General features: G+C 41.5%; 3 protein-coding genes across 3 annotated transcripts in view; 2 read left to right on the top strand and 1 right to left on the bottom strand.

Moving 5' to 3' along the window:
* Positions 1–12,180, top strand: part of CNKSR2 (connector enhancer of kinase suppressor of Ras 2) — a 163,278-nt gene extending 151,098 nt beyond the window's left edge. The window contains exons 26-28 of the mRNA XM_081859058.1: positions 5,765–5,968; positions 8,824–9,082; positions 11,800–12,180. The gene's annotated coding sequence lies outside the window, so the exon portion shown is untranslated. The remainder of the gene's footprint in view (positions 1–5,764; positions 5,969–8,823; positions 9,083–11,799) is intronic.
* SMPX (small muscle protein X-linked) lies at positions 188–23,059 on the bottom strand. Its single transcript, XM_081859159.1, has 4 exons — positions 22,941–23,059; positions 17,691–17,774; positions 14,761–14,914; positions 188–744 (listed from the first exon to the last, which is right to left on the bottom strand). The coding sequence occupies exons 1-3, from the start codon at positions 22,977–22,979 to the stop codon at positions 14,777–14,779; spliced, it is 261 nt and encodes an 86-aa protein (XP_081715285.1). The 5' UTR covers positions 22,980–23,059; the 3' UTR covers positions 188–744; positions 14,761–14,776.
* MBTPS2 (membrane bound transcription factor peptidase, site 2) overlaps positions 21,409–27,276 on the top strand; it is a 32,268-nt gene continuing 26,400 nt past the window's right edge. The window contains exon 1 of the mRNA XM_081859120.1: positions 21,409–21,493. The gene's annotated coding sequence lies outside the window, so the exon portion shown is untranslated. The remainder of the gene's footprint in view (positions 21,494–27,276) is intronic.

Below are 27,276 nucleotides of genomic sequence, written 5' to 3'. Positions count from 1 at the left end.
CCTGTGGTCCCTGATCTGCCGCAGAAGCTGCTCCTTCTTGTGGGATTATTACCTGAGGTTATGGATAATTTATACATTCAAAACACAGGCAATTAATTTCATCATATAGTATTTCATCAATTTTGCCATTAGATTTTTTTATTTAAGCAGCAAAATGCTATCCATGATAAATAATTCTAGACACTACTTTTAGGTGTTAAGGAATATAAAATGTTTACTGGGCACAATAAAGTTAGCAATATTTAAGGGCCACTGGTTTCCATGTGAAAATTTAACTGTGTATTTAGCTTTCCTATTGGCATTTATAGGACCAAAAAGAGCTGCTTCTGTAGCACACACATTGTATATGGAATGTTAACCTTTATATGCATATACTTGGCATATCTATGATATTTATTACCATGCTCTTTTGAGCATATTCGGAAAAGCGAATAAAATGAATGCTTGTTTTCTGAAAAAATGTTTTATTTCAATTCTACTTTCAAAATAATACTACATTTATCTCTAATTGTATGATCAAATTCACTTCATGTATATGTACACATATGCTTTGGTGCGGCTAATATAATCCATATGCTTTACGGTAATCAAAACCAATAACAAGAAAGTCCATAAATGTGCAAATATTCCTATGACATTTCTTGTATATAGGATGCTCACAATCATCATATAAATATATAAACTATTGCAGTGAACTTTCTTCATTACAATCAATTTAGCTTCTCCATATGCGTCTTGGCAGACCTGCAAAATAAAATCCAAATGAGATTCATTTGCATTTTTGGAGGAAATACATTGGAATTCTAAAGGGCAATATATTCTTATGCATAGAATCAAACATCATGAGTCACATAAAACCTTCACAAGCTCCTGCTATGTGGGGGAAGAAAGTCTACAGATCAGTCTTGTACTGAAAGAGGATGCTATTAAAGATGGGTAACCCAACCAACACACTTGTATGTTGGTACAGTCCCACAAGACAATACCTACCCATTTCTCCATATGGATGAGAAATGCACATAGTGTTTTTTGTTTCTTAGTGTGTTACTAGTCACATTTATTGTGCTTGCCCATCCCCGGATTGGGGCCAATGAGACTTGTAGACCAAAACCCCACTGAGTCATTTTGCTTTAAGCTTTCATTGGATTGTTTGCTATGATATTGTGTGGACTTAGCTAGACATGATGGGTGGTGGGGAAGCGGGGGAGGCAGATATGTTTATTCACATGCCAGTCCATTTTTAAAGCTGTGTATCATTTTTGCATCAAAGGGAGACATGGGTGGGGAGCTGGACCATGAGACCATAATAAGAGCTTTGCTGGATTAGGCCCGTGGCCCATCTGGTCCAGCATTCTGTTTTCATAGTGGCCAACCAGATGCCTATGTGAAGACTTAGAAACAGGACCAAAGTGCAACATCTGTCTCCTGTGGTGTCCATAAACTCCTACCCAGAGGCATACTGTCTCTAACTACCCTGTCCCTGGCTTATCCACACTCTTCTTCTTTCAGATATTCCCCCCTCTTCTCAGATAGTATCTGAAACCTGTTAGAAAATCAGTTTTAGCTGCTGTTTGTGCACAGGTGGATTGGACCCAGAGTGGATTTTCGTGAATATCTTATCAAATTTATACTAAAAATTAAAAGAGAAAGTGAGAAGGGACATTGCAATAACAAATTGTTCACAATATAATGATCCAGTGTATCAGGAAAAGCAGGGGCGTATACTAACAAGTCCTATAAAAATCTCTGCTCTCCCTTATGCATTATCAACTTGCACCATCCATCCAAAGGAAAAATTATTTGTCAACCCAACATTTCTTCTGATGTATGCATCTCTTTCACTAACTTTTGACAACATTTTATATCTGTTGGGACCATCCTTAGTTCCAACTGCACTCAACGGCTGGAGAAAATTTGCTGTATTCCAGCTCTGTGCAACCTGTGATCCACAAAATTAAATGTAATCCACCCCACACATAGGGTGATCCTTCAGGGACTTGATAAGCCTCCTTTTATGCTGATTGCCTGGGACAGCTTGTGGAATTCCCTGACGATCACGTTACAAGGTTGGAGAATGCATTGGGTCACAATTTACAGAACTCCCAATATGAATTTAAGGTAGCCTGTTTCTGATTGGGCTATAGGTCTCATTGGCCCAATTAGCAAGAAATGCAAAGGAAGTTCTGAAAATGTCTGCTCAGAACATTCAGGGATTGGGAGCTGTTTCTGGCACATTCCCAGATGTCTGAATGTAGGTATCTTTGGTGGATCAGACATACTAACTTCAGTGATTATTTTTGTCCTAACTATACTCCAAAGACTTCGAGGGTGGGGGGACATAGTTTTCTCACCCCACCCCTATTAATCCTCATAACATCTTGAGAGGTAGGTTAAGCTGACAAAGGTAAGCTGGCCCAAGATCACCAAAACTAACTTCACGGCTGCATCGCAAATTGAACCTGGGTCTCTGTGGTCCTAGTTTGCTACCTGAGGGAGCAAGGAAAATCTGGCACTCACCCATTCCATGACAGATGGATCTTATTACAAAAATGGTGGAGAGACAAAATCCTACAATACACCAGAGTTTAGCTTAGGGGCCCTATATGAGCTCATGTGACACAGCACTGTCCCCCAACATTTTATTGCCACTCCTCACCAACCAGCACCCGTCAGTTGAGGGAACTGGCTCACTCTCCCCAATGGTAGGGCTGGCCTTGATCATCCTTTTTTTAATATGATTGTGATTTTCAATTTATATCCTTCGCTTCCTCTCAAAAGGAGCCCAGGATGACACATGCACAAGCAACAAACCAATTAAAACACCTAAGAACATCTACTCTAAAAAAAATAGAAATCTTATGGCTGAAAGCTGCTGTTGATAAGGAAGGCAAAAGAACATATGAAACTTCTAAAGTTTTGCTCGAGATATTCTGAGTACACAAGTGTACTTGCATTCCAATCTGAGTAATTACACTCTGCCTACACAAATTCTCCCTGCAGTTTCATTTGGAAATGTTCCTTCGCTGTTCCTCTCCTAAAGAGTGAGCTTTGCAACTGTGGGTGGATGAAATGACACTGAAACCGGCAAGAGCTTGTCCTCAGTTTTAAGTGCACAGTGCCTATTAGCTCAATACTGTAGTCTTACTGTTAAGAACATCATGTGCCCCAAAGAGCCAGTAAACTATTTTGATAACAATTAATGCAAAAGTTGCCAGCGCAGAGTGTAGTGTGTGCTATATATAAAATATAAACAGCATAGGGTGCATCTATTAATAAGCATCTTGTGTTGTTTAATAGGCTTAATGATCTACTCATCCTATTGAGTTCAATGGTAATTACAGTCATACCTCAGGCTGTGAATGTGATCTGTGCGGGAGGCGTGTTCGCAACCCGCAACGCCGTGTCTGCATGTGATGCGATTCAGCGCTTCTGCGCATGGCCTTGTTTTGTGTTTCTGTGCATGCACGAGTGCCGAAACCCAGAAGTAACCCATTCCGGTACTTCTGGGTTTGGCGTGGTCCGCAACCCGAAAATGCACAACCCGCAGCATTCGTAACCCAAGATAATACTGTACTCCCAGTTAAGTATGAAAAGGATTGAAGTGCAAATAGGTTGCAGTCTATTGGTCAAAGAATCTTAATCTAGAAAGCAGATCATTATGCTGAATTATTTCTATACGAAGTAAATGTAGAACTATCTATATTCTCTTCCCTTTGGAAGAGAAAGTGGGCCACTTTTACATTTCTACTAGTTAAGTTCTAGGTATGAGACTTTGTATCTCCATCACCATCACAATTAACAAATGTCAGCATCAAATAGTGCTGTCTTGATATCATCTTGATAAATATCCGGAACTTCAGGTTCAGTTAGATTATCTATAATAACCATGTTTCTGAGGGCTTCCTTTTATTATTTCATTAATACATAACAGCATACCAGCAAACTGATGCCCCAAAATACACTTTGACATAACAAAAGCTTTTCTAATTTTTCCATTACAGTATCAGAGTATTGTTGGGTGGTATGCTGTAATTATATCAATCCAGAACCTCAAAATTGAACCAGAAAAGGCATACAGGAAAGTCTGTGACTCTAGCCTCATGGCCTGAGATATATGCCACATGTGTATGTATGTTTTATATATTACATATGTTTTATCATACTGTATTTATTATCTTTGCTTGGTTGCTATGCCTTGTGTCTTGTTAGTGTTCCATGTCAAGGCAGCAGCCTTACTCCCAGCAATATTTGAGTCATTTCCACTGTCTGCTGGAGGGTTCCTAATTTGCCCATGAGGCCATGTCCTCAAAACCCCACTCACCTGTCAATCAGATGACATCACTTCAATGGGTGGGTGACATCAGCTGAGGGTTCGATTATGTGTTGGCTGTGGGCGCTGGCTCCATGGAAGAAACTGGTGCACACAGCCAAAGTTGCAGGGTTTAACTCTTGCTCAGGGTAAATACTGCTCAGTTTGGCTGTGCAAGCCAGTTCCATGCAGAGAACTAGCACATGCAGCCAATGCAGCAAGTGGTCCTGGCAATGTTCCCCCAGAAATACACAATGCCATATCCTTTTAAGGAAGTATGACTCTTTTGAAACATAGAGATCACGGAATTATAGGGTTGGGAGGGACCCTGAGGAGCATCTAGTCCAACCCTCTGCAATGCAGGGATATGCAGCTGTTCGAGCCATATGGGGATTGAACCATGCTCTAACCAACTGAGCTCAAGTGCTGTATATTAATTTGTCAGTGGCAATTAAAAAACAATAACAGGGCAGTATTCTCCAGTTATTGCTGAAATCTGCTTTTCTTAAAAGAAAAGCATATACATTGGAGTTTAATGTTCTCTTTAAAAAAATAATGCAGATTTGAAACTTCCATCTGCTGCACCTCATTTGAGAAGCCACATATAATGAAATCATCAGTGCTGGGAATCTCAAGCAAAGGGGTAGATTACTTCCAGGCTAGATGTCTTGGCTGGCTGTGTCTGTCATGTAATTAAACACTGACTTAAGATTCATACACGCAAAGGGAGATGGTGGACGTTGTATTAGCAGTGCTTAGTATGCCACTTTCAAGCGCTTTGTCCTTGCGACCTCACTCACGGCCTTTACATGCAATTACATGACTGGGATTAGGCTAAGGTTCTTTAAATATTTCCAGCGGAGAACAAGCAATTGTGTGCTGTATGCCCAAAGATGCATGAAATGTTTCCCACTCAACAAGAATCTAAGCCAGAGACCATGTGATGTTTACTCCTCGGCTGAACCCATTTATAGACACATTACTCACCACTGTCCCAGTTAGCATACATGCCCCATTATTTGCAGACATGTTGCCCTTTATACTGTTTGGAGAAAGGCAAAGTGATGAGGCATTGCTGAATTATACTGTTAAAAACCCCTTTGAATCTTACCCTGTGGGTTATGGGCAAGATGCATGCACTTGTTTGCATAGTGCATGCCATTAACTTCCAAATGAATCTGTTATTTGGACCATGTCAGTGAATGGGGGGAAAAAGATAGGTTTAACAGAAGAAATGTGGAAGGAATGACTTTCTTTAGACACTGAGAAATATTTCGTTCTGAGAACACTAAAGCAGACAAACGAAGCTTTTGGAGAAGAGAAATGAACAAAGCAATCCAATATATGTGAAACACAAAAGTTCATGAAGCTTTATAGGCTGCAGATAGAACTGGTGCCAAATGTTTGCATTATGAACGAGAGCAGAAAAAAGTTCAAACTGTGTATCTCTTTCAGGCCCTATCCCTAGAAAGCAGCTTCCTGGACTCCACTCAGAATCCATCTAATGTGAGCTTGCATTCTTACCACCATTCCTTTCCATATACACTTTGATTTCAACAGGACCTATACACGACTCTGCAACCACAGCTGTTTAGCTGGCAAGGAATGTTTTCCTTTGTGGGAAGGTAAAGTGAAATTCTTTTCAGCCAGCGGCACCAGGTGAGACCACCTTCCTGAGTAAATTAATACCGTCAGCAACCGCAGTCAGAATGAGAAAACAAGAGGCACTGCTGCAAATCAAAAGTTCTGCAGCGATACTTGATAGGTGTATTTTTAAAGCCACAGTTAAGTGCTTACAAGGGGAAAAATAGAGAAAAGAACATTTGGCAGGATGAGGCTCAATCTTTCCTGACTGATCAACAGCCATCAGTAGTTTTTAAACGTCTACCGGTAATTCTATAGGCAACTTTTAACGAGGCTGTGTAAGTATGGACACTCTGGTCTCCAGTTGGCAGAAATGCAACATGAAGAGTGACAGGCTTGTTCCATTTTCTCAGCCTCCAGCAAGCACTTGCAATTATGAATCCTTTGGCTTTCTTTTTGGTCCCTGCTGTTGCTAAGTAACAGAAGTATGTAGACCAATGCCGAAAAGGCAAAGGCATTTCCCTCTCCTGTTGCTGCAGCAAAACTGCCCTACATTGCAGTAAAAAAGAAAAACAGGAAAAAGAGGAGAGAATAAATTACAAAATGTGGTGTGAAAGTCCTCTTTTTCAGCTTCAGCTCTTATTCTCTCTTGGAATCATAGGGATGGGAAGAGACCTCAATGTACAGGTAATCTATTCCAACCCCATGCAGAAGGAAATCCACCTACTGCAAACTTTGGTAACAGTTACTTTGATAGTGACATCAATTAAAACTTCAAGGCCATTTTTCCATTTACATTGTTGATCTGACTGGACATAGTTTTGTTCATGCAAATGCTACGGTTTTGGGCCATGGTGTAACTGGACAGATTCTACATATTAATTTCCTTCAACTAATCCTATATCTTGGTGCAAATCTTGGTCCTTTAAAGCTATCATAGATTCATAGAATTGTAGAGATGGAGATGCTCTTCAGATGCTGCCTGTGTAAAGGTGTCGCCATAACAGATGAAACTGAGAGACCACTTTGAGTGTGTGTGTGTGTGTGTGTGTGTGTGTGTGAGAGAGAGAGAGAGAGAGAGAGAGAGAGAGAGAGATTCAGTTTTAGCTCATTGGTAAGGAAGATAATCTTCCCTATTGATACTAACATTGGTGGTCAGTGGAAGATGTGAGTAAACTCGCTATGTTATGTCATGTCCCCACTTCATATTGAGAATGATGCTAAATGTTTTAGCTGTGTGCACTGAAAATTTGTTACAGCGATGATAATTTCAAGGGTGACCATAATGTACAGCCCAGCTCTTACAGGCTGTATAAAATGGAGACACTTTCGAGGAACCAATGAAAGGATGTAGCTCAATGCTAACACACACACACACGTTAACACTTCCAGCATCCCAGAAAACAGGAACTCAGAAATGGTTTGAATGTTACTAACACTGCCCAGTTTTCTGGGAGTAAGCCCCATTGAATGATGGAGCTTCCTTCTGAGTAAACACACATAGAATTGTGCTGGCTTGTAGGTTATCAGTGAGAGATAAACAATTCAGTGACTTCAAATTCACGGTGCCAATTACTCTCTGAGAAGTGCTGGTAAATATGTCAGCTCTAACCGATGTCACTTCATGATGAAGTAAAGTGTATGTATTATGACGTGAGCCTCCAATTGACTGGTCTTCCAGTGCTGATTATGTTATATGTAATATCAAACAAACACTGGACATGGCAGCTCTTGGGTTACTGGCAGGTGATTATGTTTTCCTGGAAGTTTTATTTAATGATGGATTGACCTCAGGGTGCCTCCATCTTTGGCTGTCGAATAAGAGTTGCAATATCAGAAGGTGCAAAAATTACAAAGAGTATTAAACAGGGAGGATCAGGCAAGCTCCAAAAAGCATTTTCAAGTCCCCTGTGAGAGTCCACAAAGTGATTTTTTAAAAGTCCAATTTTATGCCTTTATTTAATTGTGGTAAATAAACTATCTGGATTTTTTTTAAAAATGAGAGAAAATTGTATTCCATTCACATGCTGCGAAGGATTAAAAAAATCCTAAGGGTGAGCTATAGACAGATACTATTCCTTTGCACCATTGCAATTTAATATTAGCATAAGCAGTTATGTTTATAGTTGAGATTTTGAATAAGGCCTCCATACACGAAGGGCAGAGCTGTGATCCATCACAGTTCAGCTGCAAAGGAGCAACTTTCTGATGAGGCACCTTCAGCTTTCAGCAACTGACAGAATGGTGCTATTCAACGAGAAGGGTTATTTAACTTAGATACTATGGTTTTTGTTTTGTTTTTTGTATCTGCCCCAAATCCCAAACTATTCTCAGAACAAGAAATAGCCAAGAAAAGCAATGTTACTCTCCTGCTGTTGAATAAGAGATAAGAACATATTGTGAATTTACGTTATTAGTAAAAAGGAAAGGGGGGGGGGGCAGGAAGGAAATATGTTTCTGGTTGTCAGGGAAACCCAGAAGGCCAAATTATGAACAGAGCTGAACAGTTTCCATAGCTTTGATACTTAAATGAGAAAATGACTAGATTCATTTCTCCAAATGAGGTTCCTAGAAGGAGGCTGAGATGAAGAGAGATGCATTAAGGCTGTCGTGCCTAAATAGAACTAAAAACGACAAACTTTGAATAAAAAGGTCCAAACGAAAGTGACATCTAAAGGTTCTGGTCACGCATAGCTCAGTAAAACCAACCGCAAGGAAGCTTTTTATACTATATTTAATAATTAGATCTTGAGCGCCTCCTTGAGGAACCAACAAGTCCTGCAGATCACAGCAGCTTCTGCTGCTGAATTCAGCTGTCCTTAAAGAAACATTTCCAGGGTAGGTTTACTGATCATTAGTCCTGATTTGTTTGCAGGGAAATTAGATGAAGTTGGCTATTTAAATGAGAATTTATTCTGATCTGTTTGCAGGGATGTTATGTTATTCCACACATTCAACTGCATGTTCCCTGGGGGAAGTAGGTTGGTTGTGCAAGACCTCAAAACCAACTATAACTGTGCAACCTGAATTTGCCGGTATGTGACTCAAACCCACCTGACAATCAGACAGCGTGGAAGCACCCTGGGTCAAGGAAAGAAAACACAACGATGCTTCCAGTGTATCCTAGCCACTAGCTCAAGCTCAAACTCTTTGGAACAGAGGCTATTCCATGAGGAATTCATACTGCAGGTATGCTTTCAATGAATATAAAAGGTAAAGGGACCCCTGACCATTAGGTCCAGTCGTGACCGACTCTGGGGTTGCAGCGCTCATCTCGCTTTATTGGCTGAGGGAGCCGGCGTACAGTTTCTGGGTCATGTGGCCAGCATGACAAAGCCGCTTCTGGCAAACCAGAGCAGTGCATGGAAACGCCGTTTACCTTCCCGCCGGAGCGGTACCTATTTATCTACTTGCACTTTGACATGCTTTCAAACTGCTAGGTTGGCAGGAGCAGGGACCGAGCAATGGGAGCTCAGCCCATTGTGGGGATTCGAACTGCCAATCTTCTGATCAGCAAGTCTTAGGCTCTGTGGTTTAACCCACAGCGCCACCCGCGTCCCTTCAATGAATATAAAAGGGTCTAAATGTGTGTGCACCAGCAGCTACACAGTATGAAAGGATACCATTTCTGGGACTAGGTGTCTGATTTGGATACATGTTTTGAAAAATGCAAGGGTCTCAGTAAATATGACTCAGCTGAAATAGCCCATGTGATGACTCGTGATTTTGACCCATACAATGCATCAGGACAGTTTCTCCAGCTATTATAGATGCAATACTAGCATGAATTAATACATGTGCAGTCTTCAGAAGAACATAAGAATCTGACTGATGCCAAGTCAGTTCCTTTGCTCTATCAACCTCAGCAGCTCTCTAGGATTTCTTCCCACTGCAACCCCACCCCACCCCACACTACATGGGCACCCAACTCTCTGAAGAGTATTGGGTGCCCATGTTTAGGACCCTTGTATTTTCAGGACTGCCTCTCCTGGTATGCCCCGCAGAGGACCTTAAGGTCCATGAATAACCATAGTTTAGAGGTCCCGGGCCCTAAGGAAGTCAGACTATCCTCCACCAGGGCCAGGGCCTTTTCAGTGATGGCTCCGACCTGGTGGAATGCTCTGTCCCATGAGACTAGGGCCCTGCAGGATTTAACCTCCTTCCGCCTGGCCTGTAAGACAGAGCTATTCTGCCTGGCCTTTAATTTGAACACAGCCTGATCTTTTATTTCCCTTCTCTTCCCCCTCCCCCCTTTTTATGAAGATTACCTGCTTTGGGACCCCACAGCTAATTCTCCCCTGGCCTCCTCGCTGGCCCAAGTAGGTCTAATTTAGCCAGCTAGCCCTGGTGACTATCTAATGTTTATTGGATGGATTTCCCTCAAATTGATTTTTGAACTTTGAATTTTATTGTTATTCATGTTTTTATACTGTATTTTATGCTGCTTTTTTGTATTACAATTAAGTGTTTTAAATTTGTTGTTAGCCACCCTGAGCCTGGGTTTCTGAACTGGGAAGGGTGGGGTATAAATAAAAAATAATTTATTTATTATTATTATTATGAAGTGGTTTCTCAGGGTTGCAGTGGAAAGAAGGGACTACAAGGAAGTCCCCTTCCACAAGCTTCCACTCCTGGTTCTCAGAATCCAAGCCACTCATTCCATTGCTTATACTTGCATCCATGCGGGTAGTATTTCCTTTGATTCTGAAGGAACAACCTCTTGCCCATGAGGGCTGAAATCTTGTCAGTTCCTATATATTCCTTTCCCCTGACAAGCGGGAGTTCCATTGCTGTTGGGGTTGCTGCTTTCACCCTTTTATGTTTGTATGGGGCGGGGGAGAAAGCTCATTCTCACTGAGCACTTTTGGAGCCAGGGTTGCAGCTATTACAAAGTGCAGATGTAGGCAGGCCACTCTCTCCCTGGTCTGTTTGTCTGAAGAAGAAGCAAGAGCTTTTCCTCCTAAGTGCACTTACATTATTATTGTTTGTGCTATATGAACAGTTTTGTATGGCCGGGCTTGGCGTAATAGCAATTTGGAACGAAGCTTCCTCCTAGGCAGCAAATGGCATAAAGAACAAACACAACTCAAAGCTGCAGGCCTGCTTTTACATATTACTGGGGGAATAAACAGGCCTTTTCAAAGCCAAAGGAAGGTTAACATTCTCTCCCCACCCTACACGAAAGCAATTAGAGTTCCACTCTTTCCAAGCCTGAATTGTTAACTTCAGATTTAGCCATCAATGTCTGACAATGACGACTGGCAAAGGCATACTGGTGCCAGTGTGGTGGATGCAGGTGGCACTGTGGTCTAAACCACTGAGCCTCTTGGGCTTGCTGATCAGAAGAACGGCGGTTTGAACCGCCACGACGGAGTGAGCTCCCATTGTTCTGTCCCAGCTCCTGCCAACCTAGCAGTTCGAAAGCACACCAGTGCAAGCAGATAAATAGGTACTGCTGTGGCAGGGACAAAAACGGTGTTTCTGTGCACTCTGGTTTCCACCATGGTGTTCCGTTGCACCAGAAGCAGTTTAGTCATGCTGGCTACATGACATGGAAGGCTGTCTGTGGACAAACGCCTGCTCCCTCAGCGTGAAGTGAGATGAGCGCCACAACCCCATGTCGCCTTTGACTGGATTTACCCATCCAGGGGTCCTTTACCTTTTTACCTAGTGGCTATAGTGCTGGACCAGAATATATGAGAACAAGGTTCAAATCCCCACTTTGAAGGGTGACCTTGAGCCAGTCACTGCCTCTTGGCCTAACCTACCTCACAGGGTTGCCATGGGGATTAAATGTCTTGGTGATGTGTAAGTAGCCGCATTAACCTGCACTGGCATTCTGATTTCAATACTGCTAGGGGATACACCCTAACAGCTCTATTTTGGGTTTGTTTGTTTTTCTGTAGGCAATGCTCTGGCGAAGCAGCATTCAGCTGGATGAACCCTCCGCTCACTAGCTGGTGAGCAGATGGTTTAATTCTGCTCCTTGCAGGGGTCTGCTTCTCCAGAGCATTCCTTGCAGGGGAAGGTACTGCTGAAGCAGCACCAAGTAGGATTAAACTCTCTACTCACCAAGGTTCAGTCCTGCTTTCTGACAAAGCAGCACCCAGCATGGCCAAACCATTCTTCTCCACCCATCAGCTGGTATCACCCCCTGACAGACTAAGATTGGTCTGAAAGGATGGAAGTTGCCTGCCCCTGATTTACTGGGATAAGTCCAATTGACTTTGCAGTGCTAAATAATTCATTTTAAACTGTGTTTTTTTAAATAAAAAAATATGGTGTAATATCTGTGCTATTTTTCTAGAAAAAGAGACGCCAGAACTCTCCCTTATTCTCTTAGAATGGCGCCCACCTGAGAGGTGCCAGAACTGAGAACCAGCTGAATAAAGCTATGCTTTTAATATTAATGTTGTGCTTTAATAGTTGTAACCTACCCTGGTAACCTTAGGGTGAAAGGCAGGAAATAAATTGTGATGACAATAATAACAACAACCATGATGTTGAACACACTGCTGTAAAAATGTAAATGTTTTAGTGGGTAAATAGTTGGACAACACATGATATATAGATCAGCAGATCTAACTCTGGGATGAAAAACAAGGCCTTGCTCATATATATATATAGCGGCTGAAGTGTAGATAGACATGTCCAGGCCTATGGCAACAGCCCAGGCTATGGGAGGTGAAGTCTCTCAGACCGTCAGGGGAGTTTTGTGGTCTCATGGGCAACAACAGAGGGCTTACAATTACACAACACATGAAAGGCAATCACTCCAGCAAAAAAAACTGAAGTGAAAACATACTCAAAGTATAAAGATTTAAAAAGCACTATACTGAAGTAATAACTTAGCTTGCTCTTGAGCACAGGACTGTGAACCCCGTAATTAGGTAGCCTCCTATCAAGTGACATGAGGAAAAATTACAAAAGGGAGTGATGGAAGACAAAAGTGTGTGAGAAATAAATTAGCTTGATTACCGGGTTGGAGCTGTGATATTCGAGATCACTTTGTCAGCTTAATTGGCTACAATTTATGCAGCTCTATCAAACCTAACTAAGGCATTAATAGGGGAAGAGGTGTACTCCACGTCCTTAGGAACAATTAGCCCTTGTCTTTCATTAAGGTATTTGGAAGACTCTCTGTGCTGGAAAGTGTGTGCAATTTGTAAGGTTAATTATTTGCATTATTTATTATTACCTTTTCTTGGTAGTGCCTGTTGCCATAATACCTTGAGCACAATTTTTGTGGTTCGAACAGATTGCACAATGCCCATGCACAGAGAATTAGCTGTTCTGTATAATATTCTCAGCCAGCAGTCTCTAATTATGTTCTCCTTGAAGTTTCCTGTACATTGTGCTTTCCTCCCCGTCAAGTTTCCCCCCAAAACAAAGCCAAGAAAAGATTGATCCTTTAATTGTAGCAATAGGGGCCTCTCATCCATGGTGCGTGATCCTGTGGTAACCTTACAGGAGCTGTGAATCTAAGCTCTGGCTTGTCATCTACAAGGCACCTTAAATGAACCCCTCCATGTGAGAAGCAACAGTGGTAGGAACCTCAGCTGTGCTTATTAGTGTTATTTATTAAATCTGTATACCGCCCTTCATATGAAGAGCATAGGGCGGTTCACAGCATAAAAATGCAAGATGAGAACACAAAAGACATAATAAAACAAGGGGGGAAAAAAGACAAACCAATAACTTCCCTCCCACAAACACAAAGAACGGGCCATTGACCAAAATAAGAAAAGGTAAGGCAGACACCGTAACAAGCAAATCCAAGCTGGTTCAATGAGCTGAAGCAAAAGGTTTTTATCCTCCCCTGTTACAAATGAGAAGTGGGGGGGGGGACGGACATTTTTTAATGCTTTACCCAGGCTACCCAATTTTGAATAGGTACATTGGGTACTATCTCACAGTGATATTCTGGGTAATAAAGGTTCAGTCTTTATGCTATGGCTGTTTGCCTGGACTGGAGTATGGGCTGTATTCTACGAGATAGGAAAGAGGGGAAGGGTAGGGACAGAGCTATCGGCATTTGTCTATTTAGGCAAACAGCCATTTATTTGTAGTGTACGTTTTTTTCCTCTAGTGCTCTTACACAACATGAAGGTGGAGCCCCCATCCTGCACAATGTAGATGCCTCTATGTGAGAGCCCCGTTATTCTGTAAGTGTGTTCCTCTTCTTCCTGGGAGGGGTTTTAAAAAGCTGTACTTCACATGCAGACTATATGGAAACAAGTCATTATCTGTTTTTGCACCAATTAACAACTTATTTTTGGTTGATCAAAGCCTATTGTTTCTAATTTTAAAGTGAAAGCATAATTGTTCCTCCTACATTTTGCCTCTCTGCATGTATTATAATTTGAATAACAGAAGAATAATTGCAGTGCTAATTGAGTGTACTATAGCCTGTGCATTTTTATGAACAAATTGAGGTCGTATAGAAATTAGCTTCTGAATATTTTAGAAGCGACCTGCTACTGCATTAGGATTGGATTTCCAAAATTTGCCTTTGGTTTACAGAGCAATAAAAATGCCACCAGTCACATTATTTCTTGGCTTGGGTTCCTTCATGTGCAAAATGGGGGTAATGGTCTATTCAAGGGATATTTTTTGGGTCAGAATTAAGAGGGCACTTTGGGAAAGCATTACAGTGACCTGATCCCCAAAGGAGTACTCACACTCCTGCCACTCTGTCTCATCTCTGTCCAAAACAGGATAAATGCAGTACTGTAGTTTGGAATAATTTCTCTGATTCTTAAGCATATTTCAATCAAGGGTAATTACCACAAGATGACATTTCTTTTTGTACAAGGTTCTCAACTCCATCTCACCATACTGATAAGGTAAAGGACCCCTGGACATACCTTTTCATTCCTGTTACTACTGTTCAGCTCTTGGGACAAATTTCAGCTCACTCTTTACATTCTGGATCTCTGACAGGTTTACAGCTGGGCCAGGTAATTTCTTGGCTCCTGGGAGCACCTTTTTCTTTTCCTCCTCTGAAGCAGTTGGAAGGCTCTGCAGACAAAAAAACCCAGCTACCTCAAACTAATACACTGGGGGATGTTTCCATTTTCACAATGACCCAGTTCACATGCAATGCTAAGCCAAACCAAACCAAGGTTGTTCTTGGCTTACAGCTCAAAGTTTGTCTGGAATGAGACAAACTGGGAGCCCTGGTTGAGGCAAATCCGCTCCATGCTAAGCTAAACCATGGTTATACACACATACTATAAGCCAACTGTTAAGTTGTGGGTGAACATATCAGACGACAGCGATTCTTCAAACAGCTCTTGTTTATTCACAGGCCCAGAACAGAACTGGTCTGAAGGCTTCAGCCACCTGCTTATATAGAGGCTCAACTACAAAGCAACAGTAACAACTTTCTGTAACTATCCAATCACTGAACGTCACTTTCAATTCCTTATTTGCATATGTGGACCTGAGTGAAAACTATCTACAGTATCCCACTGCTGGCCCAGGGAGAGAACTTCAGTACATAACACCAACAAATTAAATTTTTGAAAACCTCCCAGCTTTAGCCCTGGGTAATGCTGCAGCAGAAGGACTGAGGGGGGAGTGCAGTGGGTGTGATCTCTCCTCCAGTAACTCACATGTTCATGCATCTGCACAGTGCTATTTTTCTAAAGAGGGGCTGGAACTCACCATGAACACCTCCCTTGTTCTTTTATAATGGCAACAGCGCCCACTTGAGAGGTGCTGGAACTGCTTTCTGAAAAAAAGCCCCGCATCTGCTCCAAGCCATGATTTGCCTTGGCATTACGTGCTAACTAAGCCATTATGTGACAGATCTACTAAAGTGCACAGAAGATACTAGATCTGACAGCCTGCTGAAGACTGCAAGGATAGCTCTGCCACATCTCCCAGATGATCTACCTAACCCTGGTAACCACATCACTTTTGAGAAGCTATAGAAACACTGTGGAACTTTAAATCTCTGGCATTGACTGATTACTTCTGGTCATTCATTGTTTAGGCACCTATTCATGCAGCATGTTATGCGTCTCCTCCAGAGCCTGCCTGCCTATGAATCAGACTGAGGCAGCTGCCTCAGGCGGCAGAATCTCATGGTATGGCACCCACTCTCCCCTGCTACTGCCACTGGAGAAGCAAGAAGGCAAGCTTCTGAGGTGACTCTGTGACTTGGCTTCTTTATTGCACTTTTAAAGGACCACAAACAAGTTTGGAAAAAGAACACTCAAGGCCCTCTTCTCTTAGTTGTGGGATAGGAAGGATTATTTATCACAAGCTTTATAATATTTTGTGCAAATACCCCTTTCATTGTTACTAGTGGGTCTTCATCCATACAGCATCTCACAGGAATGAACAGAGGCAAATTGAGTGGTGAATATTTTAAAACCATTTAAAATATGCTCTAATTGCATAACATTTTGAAAGTGGACCTCTCCAGATATTTATTTCTTCAAATGATATGAAATATAAATTTGTGTTGGGGCTACTGGCACATTTATGGAACCTAAAATTAAGCATAGCTGATTCTGCAAATAGATCACAGTAATCATAGCAATATCTGTTCTAAAATAACCTGTCTCCTTGCATCTTTTCAGATTTAAGAGGAATAATTTTGCTCCTGCAATACGAAGTTTTCATAGGATTGGATTGAGGGAAACAACTAACTGCATGGGCAACATAATTCTGCATTATAACATGTAGGTGACCTATTTATTTTTATTTTAAAATGTACGTCCCCCTTTTAACTATGTAGATCTCAAATTGGTGAGTTAAGACCAAAGCAGCTGCTTAAAATTGTTCACTGAAATATGGTTCTGTTTTGCAGCTGGAAAAGTAGAGCCATGGACTGTGTGATGGCTGTGCCACAGTCTGCAAAGTTTCTAGTCCAGAAGTTCCTTATAAAACTATTATTTAATTTCAGAAGTTCATGAAGCATAGCTGCATATCTCAAATTTTCTTTCAGTAAGTCCCAGGCATCTGAAATTGAATTTGGCTTCAGGTTGATAGAGTCAATTAGCTGTCTGGTTGTGGTAAATTACTGCATGCTAGCAGATCTGTAGATGAACAGACTGTGTTCTCATCTGAAATGTTCACAGCTCCTACACAGTTTCCTTGCTTCTTGCCCTTTCACTCCTTTTCCAGCTATATCCAAATATCTGCCTACATTTCAGCCCGCTGAAACCCACATGTATACTCCAAGTACTCAAATTACATAATCCATTTTTGTAAATTCATAAGGCTCCTTTCGATATCTAAACTTAGGATCTAGGCCCTTTTTTCTACTCCCTTCCTCTCCCCATTATACTATTACTACTATACTAGTACTAACACCATCCCAATACAATGAATGGTGAAAAGTCTTGAGCTGCAAGCAGCTGCTACTAGCCACTATCCGAATGGTGGGAGTTGTGGAGATATTTGTATAGGGTTCATCCGGGGTGGCGGAGTTAGACATGCCTCCCATATGCACTGTGGCCCTGTTGCAAAGTAGGACTCCTTGCGGTTGCTTTTAGAAGCCAAACATTAGGAAATGCAATCATGCAACACCCATCTAACTATAGTGGTGTTTCCAGATTGCTCAGGATCTCTGTTTCTTGCATTTGGAACACAATATCCATCCTTAGTTTGGAACCAGATTTATGTTGCACCCATACACTGACCCCAAAATACCACCAACCGTTGTGTGTATTAACTAATCGTACTTGAATAGAACCGATTTATACTGACTGATCATTATATGGCTTCTTAAAATAATGAGAAATGAACTAGGCTAGCAGATGAAGACATATATTGCTCTTACCTCATCAGCTTCAGTAAATTCTTTTCTTTTTGGTGGCTGACCTGCTCCAGGTAAAAGGGCTCCCATTGGGATGTTGATATTAGCCTGGAAGTTAGAGATCATATCAGTATAGCATCAGGATATCATCATCATCATCATCATTTTATTTGTATGCCGCCTTTCCATAGTTGAAACTATGCTCAAGGCGGCTTTCAACATGACAAGATTTACATAATTACAAAAATAACAGAAGTCATAAACAATAAATAAAACACATCAAAAAGTACACAACCAAATGGAAACAATTTCCACATAAATCATAAGATCTAAAACTAAAGATACAACAATAATATCAATAACAGCAACAGCTCTCTCAACCTCCCCGCCCCCCCCCTAAACAATACTCCAGTCCAAGAATCTGTTCAACAGCTTCAGCTTTTGTAGCTGGAGTCCGTCAGCGCTCCACTCTCCCAGACCAGATAGGAAAGGGCCAGCAAGGCAGGGTGCAGGTCTTCCAGGGTTCACAGCCAAGATGGTCTCATTTAAAACAACACAGATAAAAATTAAAAACAATTTAAAAGCAGCTGCAGTCCTTGTGAAGCCTGTCAGGCCCCGCCCCGAGCCAGGTGGAAAGAGGCAAGGGCAGGGTCCTTCAGGCCCTCAGCAGGCAATCCTCTTTGCTCCCTACTTGATGTGGGGGGCTTACAAGGACAGTTTTTTGCATAGTACAAAATGGTAAGATCTGCTCTTGCTGGAGAACTGCTGTACATATCAGTCCAGAGATACGCATGTCAGCCTGCTATTTGTCCCCTGTGGTGTCTTTTGCCCCTTCATTATTTTGGTAATGTTCTTTGCAAATTATGATTTTCCCTGAAGGTGGGTTTGCTGTCCATCCAAGTTCAGCTGTGACTGTCCAAGTAGCCAATAAGGTTTCAGGCTGCTGGATGCTATCGTTCCACCATAGGCTTTGTGTTTACAAGCTGCATGACATGCAGAAACTCAGAAGGTATTTTCCCCCATCACATTGCCACTGTGCTGACTCAAGCTGCACCTGCTAAGGACATCAGAAGATGCTGCAGGGGCAGCTGACAGTTCAGGGGAGCCAGGGGACGGGGGCACATCACCAGAACCAGAGGTGCCCCCATCTCCACAGACACAGCAGCCTCTGAGGCAGCAGGAACAGGAATACAGTGGTACCTCGGGTTACATACGCTTCAGGTTACAGATGCTTCAGGTTACAGACTCCGCTAACCCAGAAATATTACCTCGGGTTAAGAACTTTGCTTCAGGATGAGAACAGAAATTGTGCAGCAGCAGCACAGTGACAGCAGGAGGCCCCATTAGCTAAAGTAGTGCTTCAGGTTAAGAACAGTTTCAGGTTAAGAACAGACCTCCAGAACAAATTAAGTTCTTAACCCGAGGTACCACTGTATACAACTGTAAATTCCACTGAAATTGTCTCCATACATGGTACTTCTAATAGCAGTAAGAGAATGAATTACTGGCGCAGCCATTAGGCAGGGTGAGGCCACTGCTTCAGGTAGCAGAAGCCTCCAAGATGGTACCCCCGTAGACACACTGCCTGCCCTGCTGCCTCCACCACTGGCATGGACGCAGATTTCGGGTGAGATCACACTGATTTCCAGCAAGATGTTGCCAAAACTAAGTGCCAGAGGTGGCAGCAGCAGGGCAGAATTCCCATTTCACATCAAGCAGTGAAACAGCACCGCCATCCTGCTGTACTCTATTTTCCAACTCATCTATTAAAAAATATGTGCTTGCATTTCTTTGTTTTCAGGCAGCCTTCTGAGGGCAAGTCCACTTTTGTTAGCAAGCTCCAGTTAGTGTCCTCTGGGCTGTGTAGGTCTAATAGAAGGCTTGCAACTGGGCTTCATTCATGTGGAAGCGCAACTGGACCGAACCCCAGGTTTCACATGGAAGCAACTCAGTTTAGGGTGGCCACTTATGTGTTACCAAAAAAGATGGAATGCATCACCCAAAAGCAGACAGAAGAGGGCACCAATTTGCATGGCATTTGCCTGTGCTGATTTTACAGGTATAGATGCAAATTTATATATCTGTAGTACAATACATATCACCATAGCAGTCTGCTGTTCAGGTGCCAACTGCTGATGGGCAACTTTGAGCCCCTGCTTTTCCTTCTTATGGTTCTTTATATTTAAACTGGACTTGGACTGAATAGCTCTTCAAAGAAGTGGAACCTTTTGTGTTCAATGGGACTTGCTCCTATAAAAGACTTTAGTTCTAATTTCTTGTTTCCCACATTCACTCTTGGCCAAGTGTCTGGGAGTGGTGGAGGAATGGGTGCGTGCCAGTCAGGGCATTTTTTTCAGCCGGAATTTGCAAGAAGTCAGTTCTGCCACCTTGCAGGTGGGCACCATTAGCTTTATAAGAGAAGAAGGGCGGCATTCATGGTGAGTTCCGACACCTTTTTCTAGAAAAATAGCACTGATGCCAGTCATGTGTGTAGCCACTTCTCACACAAACTCTGGCAGGCATGTGGACACAGCACCCCTTCCTTAGCTGTGTCAGCAATCCTTGGCGCATAGGAATGCATTGAACTCAGTGGGACTTACTTCTGGCTAGACATGTATAGGGTTGCACTGTCTATTTAGCTGTAAAGTTAAAGAGATCTGTGACACACACACACACACACACACACACACACACACACAAACACACACACAGACACAGACACAGACACAGACACAGACACACTTTGTATAATATATAATTTTGCTTTCAAGGCTCATGGCTTGAAAGAAAATATTTTTTCTATGCATAACTGTGGTAAAATAAACTCACATTTCTCTAGAAGGTTAATTGGGAATCCTTAGTGGATAATTCCCTTTAATGGAAAGTAAGGGAGGCTGTAAACTACATTAAGTTCACTATACTGAGTTAAACTCCATGTTTAATGGACTTAAACTGTTTGTTTCGATGCATTTAAGTGAACTGTTTATTAGAGCTTATTTAAAACTACATAATAATGCCTTGTCATTTATCAAAATGTAGATTCCCTGTGCTTATAGAATGCAGTGCAGATGAAACAATTTGAAAATGCTAAAATAAATGTAACGCTCTACTGCATAATTGCTTTCGACTTCGTGTATTAAAATGAAAAGGCTTCCTTTGTTTTCTTGACTGATGTTTGTGTACTGTAATCTATAAATAAAAGTTATTTTCCCCAGAGATTGGTAGACATTTTTCTGCTTACTTTCAAGAGAGAAGCAATCATCCTGCCCATTTAAATCTTCACAATATTATACCGTTTTTGTTTGCCTAGCCACCATTAAAAACTCATTGTGATAGAAAATTAATACTATATAAATCTATTTACTACCAGGAAACAAATATTTCCTGTCTTCAAAACCAATAAAAAGCTATAGTAATTTCATGCCACTGATAGTACTGCTGGATACCAATATCCATAGGCTGTAATTCAGAAGGTTGTGAAGAGAAAAATCTTTCACTATTCCACATGTGGATGTGCAAACCTTGTACAGCTAATATACACAGTTGTGTAAAATAGGATTATAAAAGTCAGAGAAAACTGATAAAACAAATACCATTAGCCATACTGCTGGATAAGTGTTTAATGGATATTATATTATATATTATATTTGTATTTGTTTAAAAAACAATAAAAATGTTTTTGTTTTTTTAACGTCAACCAGACAATGGAGGAAAAATAGATTTTGAGCATGGATCTGTGGAATTCCCTCACAGTCCTAAGAAACAAATGCAGACATTCTGCTATAAACCATGGACTGCCAATTGTAGGGCTGGAACTTCAAACTATGGTATGTGCTCTCAACTACAGTAAGTAGAAACCATGATTTTGCATTACAACTATCCTGAACCCAACCATTGGCCTAATTTGGGTGGTTATATCTGGGCTTTATATGCAGCTGATCCCCCTCCCCTTGTGACATGTAGCCATCAAACACTGGTCTTCCATTAATCCATCTGAACTGGAAAACTATGGTTGTGCGGTTTGGAACAATCCAGAATCAAACAAGAAACTGTAGTTAGCTGGAGACTTTCAGGTTAAATAACTGAGGAGGGATAAGGCTATGTGTGCCGATGAAAGGCTTGTGCATATCTTGGTTAAATGCGCCAATATATGATCATCCAAACAGAGCCATAGCAGTTCTGCAAACCCTAGAAGCTAATATTATTTGATAAAACAATACAAGGTATTTACCCACACCTTTGTATTCATGATAGCACGTTAATATATTGAGTACATCTCATTGACTACAACTGTGAACACTTAAAAGGATTGTTCAGCTTGAGAGCATTGGCTTGATGCAGTGTGGGAGGTGGCGCAAGTCTGCAAGGGAAAGAGGCAATTGGCAAAAGTCACCTCCCTTTCCTTCCTCCAGTGAGAGCCTCTGTTGGACCTTGGGCCCTTCCTGTATTTGGACATAGGCCTATTAGGAGCATAATGGATACTCCAGATGCAACCCAGTGTAAGCAAATGAAGGCATACTGAGAATCTGGTTGTCCAAGAGACTCTCTCTCTCTCTACACACACACACACACACACACACACACACACACACACACTAAATATTAGTATTGGGAGACGGATGGTGAAAACAGATGTCTGTGAATCTAAACTGATGCCATTGAATCTAAACTGGCACAAGTTCTAATACTTCGGATTTGCTTGTTTATGTAGATTGGTTAGTTAACTTACAGTACTTCCATACAGCATTCAGTGCTTTGCAGTTCTAAACATGTTTACTTGTAAGTACTGTATGAATAGAACTTCAGCTTTTTATACCTGTCAAATTCTTTTCTTTCTTTCTTTTAAATAATCTTGGCTTAGCTTAAAAGATGCCAGTAATGGAAAGTGAATTTTGCTGGACAATTAGAAGTAAGCAACACACAAACATAGGCATATATGTGATGTTTGCGCAGTCAAATGCTTTTAGATGATGTATAAAAAACCCCTCCAGCTTCTTCAACATGCTTCGTGGAAAATGCTATAGGTTGCTCTGTGGGCGTGTGTGTGTGTGTACTTGGCACAGCACACAGGAAAACTAGTTAAGATAATTACAGTAAGCTGATAATGGAATATGTAAAACCATGGAAAAGATGGGATCAAAATGCATTTACTTGCATGACAAGCAAGTTTTAAATAATTCCTAGTTAGCGCTGAAGCGTCAAACAAACGGATGTTTTGTTTTCAATCAAAATACTTCTTATTTACTACTAGTAACATAAAATATTATCTCTTACCTGAATGCTTCTAACATTCGAAGCTGGCTGTTTTGACATTTTAAAGGAAGATTTAGCCCTGAAAGCAAAATAAGTATGATTACTAATAAAACAAAACTTTTTTACGAGCAACAATGGCTTGATAAACTACAATTTAGCCCATGTTTCTTCTTGATAGGTATTCATTCATTCATCAGTCCAGATTGTCTTTCGGGCTTAGTTTCAGAGTTACTTAGATACAACCATAGAATGCTGCAAAGGAGTGAGAACACCTGAGCTTCCCTTGTTAATTTTTCATGGGCAGAAAGAGCAAGATCGCTTTCCCATCACAATAGTAAATGAGAAGTTAGCTTTTCCATCAAACGGCACATATTCATGGGAGAGCTACTTATTAATATGTTCGCTTCAAGTTACACAGTCAGGAATTGCTTATATTGAAAACCTGGCTTTTGTTGATAAAAAATTAATTTGCCCCATATAAAACTTGCAAAGGCATTATAAATTCCTTTAACTTTAAACTGAAGGTAATGCATCTTCTCAAAAGTAAAAGGCAACTGCAGCCTGAAAGTGATAAACAAACTACTTGAAGGCCTGTTAATATGGGTTGTTGAGAGAGGAAAGATGAATGACTATTTAAAACTGCAGTTTGTCTTCTCTGCTAAACATGGCACTGCCTACATGTGGCTTCCCAGGAGCAGTTCTTTAAGCTTGTAAAGCTCTTAAATGGAATATTAACTTTGGGATGAAAACAAAGTAACAAAAATAATGTGAGGGCAGAGCAAAGCCCCTATAGAGGTGCCTCATGGATTTGTGGAGAACTTCTGGCAGAGACAATCGTTCTTCCCTGCTCGTTTCTGCTGACCTCATTATCGCCAGAGAAATCAGGACAACAGAATGCTGAAGAGTAAAAATAGACAACCTTATTGGGCTACGCTCTCTCTTCCCCCTTCCCCTTTGGTACAACTGCTGGCCAGTGGGGTAGCGTGGGGGGTGCAGGGGGGCCCGGCCGCACTGGGCGCAACATCTGGGGGTTAGGGTTAGGGGGTGCAAATCCACGGGTTAGGGGGCACAAATCCATAGGTTAGGGGGCGCAAATTACTTGCCTTGCCCCGGGTGCTGACAACCCACGCTACGCCACTGCTGCTGGCTATTAGACATTCAGGAATCAAAATATAACAGTAGGCTGCAGCAACTTTATATTTGACTACACATGTACAGGAGCCAATGCTGTCACAAGTTCAACAACTCTGGGGTTTGTTTTAAAGAAGCTCAATAATTTGTGGGTCTTCCTTAAAAAAAAAAAAGCTCAACCCTACAAGCTGATAGTGCTGTCATGTTGTACGGATATTCCTCACGTTGCACAAGGACTTCTGGAACCCAGCCAGATATGCAATATTTCACCAGAATACCCACCAAGGGGAGCAGGGGTGGGTGCTGTCTTCCTCCTACACTAACATCCATATAGAAATATCAGGAAAGAAAAAGTAGTTCCTGCACAAGACCTTCCCTTTGGGGCCATGAAGGCTACAATTCTATATACGGAACACATTTACCTGGGAGTCAGCTCCACAGCTGTCCGTGAGGTGTACTGCAGCAGGGACATTAACACAGGAGAATCTGGTGTCCTCCACTGGTTGCTGGTCTACTCCCACCAGATCCATCCAGTGCTGCTGATAGGGATGATGGGAGTTGCAGTCCAGCAGCAGCTGGGAGGGAGGGGTCATGGTTTCCCTGCCCCTGATGTATAGGATTGTGCTGTCAGTACAAGAAATTATAGGGCACAGAGGGAGTTGCTGTAGAAAGGAACTAAAGTATCTCCCTCTGCACCTTACTGAGGCTTGCACTACTTCATGGACCCCATAAATCCAGACGATCTGGCACAGGATAGTTTCTTTTTCTTCTCTAACTCTCTGGAAGAAACATGGCCCAGTATGGCTACAGTAGCAGCAAGCATAACTCCCTTCCTGCAAGTCCTTGTGACACAGAGCCTGAGGGCAGCTGTGGACCAAGGAGCAATGCCTCCAGTCTTCCTCCTCTACCCCTATCCTAACTTCCATGCAACAAAATGGGAGTGATCAAACTCAACTAATTATGCTCCTCAATGCTTTCCTAAGTATTCGGCTAACTGGTGTTAAAACATCCAATATTTAAATACAATTTTTAGCTGAAAACCTGGATACTACTAAATCTTTCAGGCATTCAAACATTTAGTTCACAACTTACCTTTTATGGCATCAGTCTACCACATGTTGAAAGCAATGCCACAGTTGTTTCTTTTTGGAACTATTTAGCACTTCATTGTGCGAATGTCCCTATGATTCCTGAACAGGCGCAAGGGATAGGAAGGAATAAAACTCAAAGAAGTGGTGATCTTCTCTGCCTGATCTAAAAATAAGTCCTGAGAGAGGGTGCCAAAGGACACGCAGCTGTTTGCACCGTCCAAGTTCTTTGGTTTGCTTTAAAGGAGCTGATCTACCTGAGGCACTTCCATAATTTACGTCTTTCATAACACTACCCTAGATCCATTTGAAGAGGAACTAGGAATGTCATCCTTTGACTCCCTGCTGTATGCATGAAACTGGCACAAGTGTTATAAACAGAAAGCTCTGCTGTGTTGAAGACCTAGATAGAAATTACACCGCTGGGAGCCCAGCATGTACTGAAAGCAGAAGAAAAGTCCATGCTGGAACTTTACTGCACGCCATGCAGATGCACCCCATCATGTTCATTGTAACTACATATCAAATCCTTATGATCTCATACAGTGATCTTATAACTGTTCTAACTTTGCTGTTATTACTTTGCTGGTACTTGCAGCAGCATCAACAAACATCCGGTAAATTAAAATATTTCAAGCAGACAACAATAAAGAAATGGTGGATGAAAACGTGCCTTTTTTCTAACTGTATGAAGCACATTTCCATAGGGGCCATGTTGGCATATACACAGGGGATATTCTTAAGATAATTCTAAGTGGCATCAACATTCTTACTGTCTTAAATTTCCAGTGGAATATAAAGCACTTGTAATAGCAGCCTGTGTAAGCATACTGATCTGGTTTACAGAGATTAAACTTTACAGAAAAGGCAGTTCATTCATTCATCTCCTAGCAATATATGAAAGTGTTTTCCCAAGTCAACCTTTCACTTTTTCAAACAGCACCCCCTCCCCATATTAGCTTTTATTATGTACCTGGTAATTTATATAAGAAACACTCCAACCTGTCAGGAGAGTAGATGCAAACACCTCCTTTCGATGCTGAGTGATGCACCTTCTTCGATCAGCTGAGATCTTCCCTGGAATCCTGTAGAGGTGGCTGGAATTGATGAAGCCCTTTGTGCCTGTGTACTAACTACCAAGAACACTTCTAGGGCTGGAGCAGTGCTGAGTTTAGAAGCCAAGTGTAAAAGAGAATTCCTGTCATAGCTTACAGTTGTTCTTCCTAAATATAGAGTCGGATTCATCCTGTAACTTCATTCCCTCATGGCTAAAATCGGGGCTCAAGTGTCAAGCAGGAAAGTGTTAGCAAACTCACCGTCAGGACATATTTTGCTCTCACTTTCTCAGTGTTGAATTTAGGATTGTTTTTATTTAAAAACAAATAGATTTTGCTGTTGGTAGGACCTAAAGAGTAGCATAAGTTCCAAACTATTTAAGGCAGAGAGCAAGAAAGACATGCAACACTTCCTTTTGGTTTTCACGCAAAGTTGTCCTCAAGCTACTCAAATGTGGTTTGGTGACCACAAAGTTAGAGACCAGTTATGCAGGGGCATTTTCAGTGATATTTCAAAATAGTTGTTTGCTAGTATAACTGTTCTGTTGCACTAAGGGCTGAGTCCAAATGTTCAGTGATTACCATTTTTGTGTTTTGTCTACTGATTCAAGCCTCAATCTAAGAAATTTGGGCCCCCAATTTATTTGTCTTGGTAAAAGTTTCCCCACTCGCACAGAGATGTAACAAAACAAATACATTTATTAAATTACTAAAAAGGGAAATGGGAAAAAAGAAACATATCCTTTGGTAACCTTGAGCAGTGATATTCCAGAAGTCCAAAGAATCAGGTCTAGCTGCACATTTGAAAAAAAAAATTACTTACAGGGTCCAGTTGTTGCAAAATGTTCAAGTCACCCTCTTTCTGAGGTGACCTCCAAGCTGAGAACATTGTTCTTGGCAGAATGCCACTGGAACAGCACATAGAGCTTGCTCCTAATGGATGAGCTGAGGCCATGGTGGCTGGATGGATATTACAATATTTTCTAATGCTTAGAGTGTAGGCAATGGGGTGAATCCAAAATGTAATACTTCATCAAAAGTGTATAAAACAGAGCACAGCAAACAACTGCAGGTAGACCTCTA

The sequence above is a fragment of the Podarcis erhardii genome (genome assembly GCF_964252035.2).
Source record: "Podarcis erhardii genome assembly, chromosome: 4".
NCBI classification, from domain to species: Eukaryota; Metazoa; Chordata; class Lepidosauria; order Squamata; family Lacertidae; genus Podarcis; species Podarcis erhardii.
This window is presented reverse-complemented; position numbering and strand designations above follow the sequence as displayed.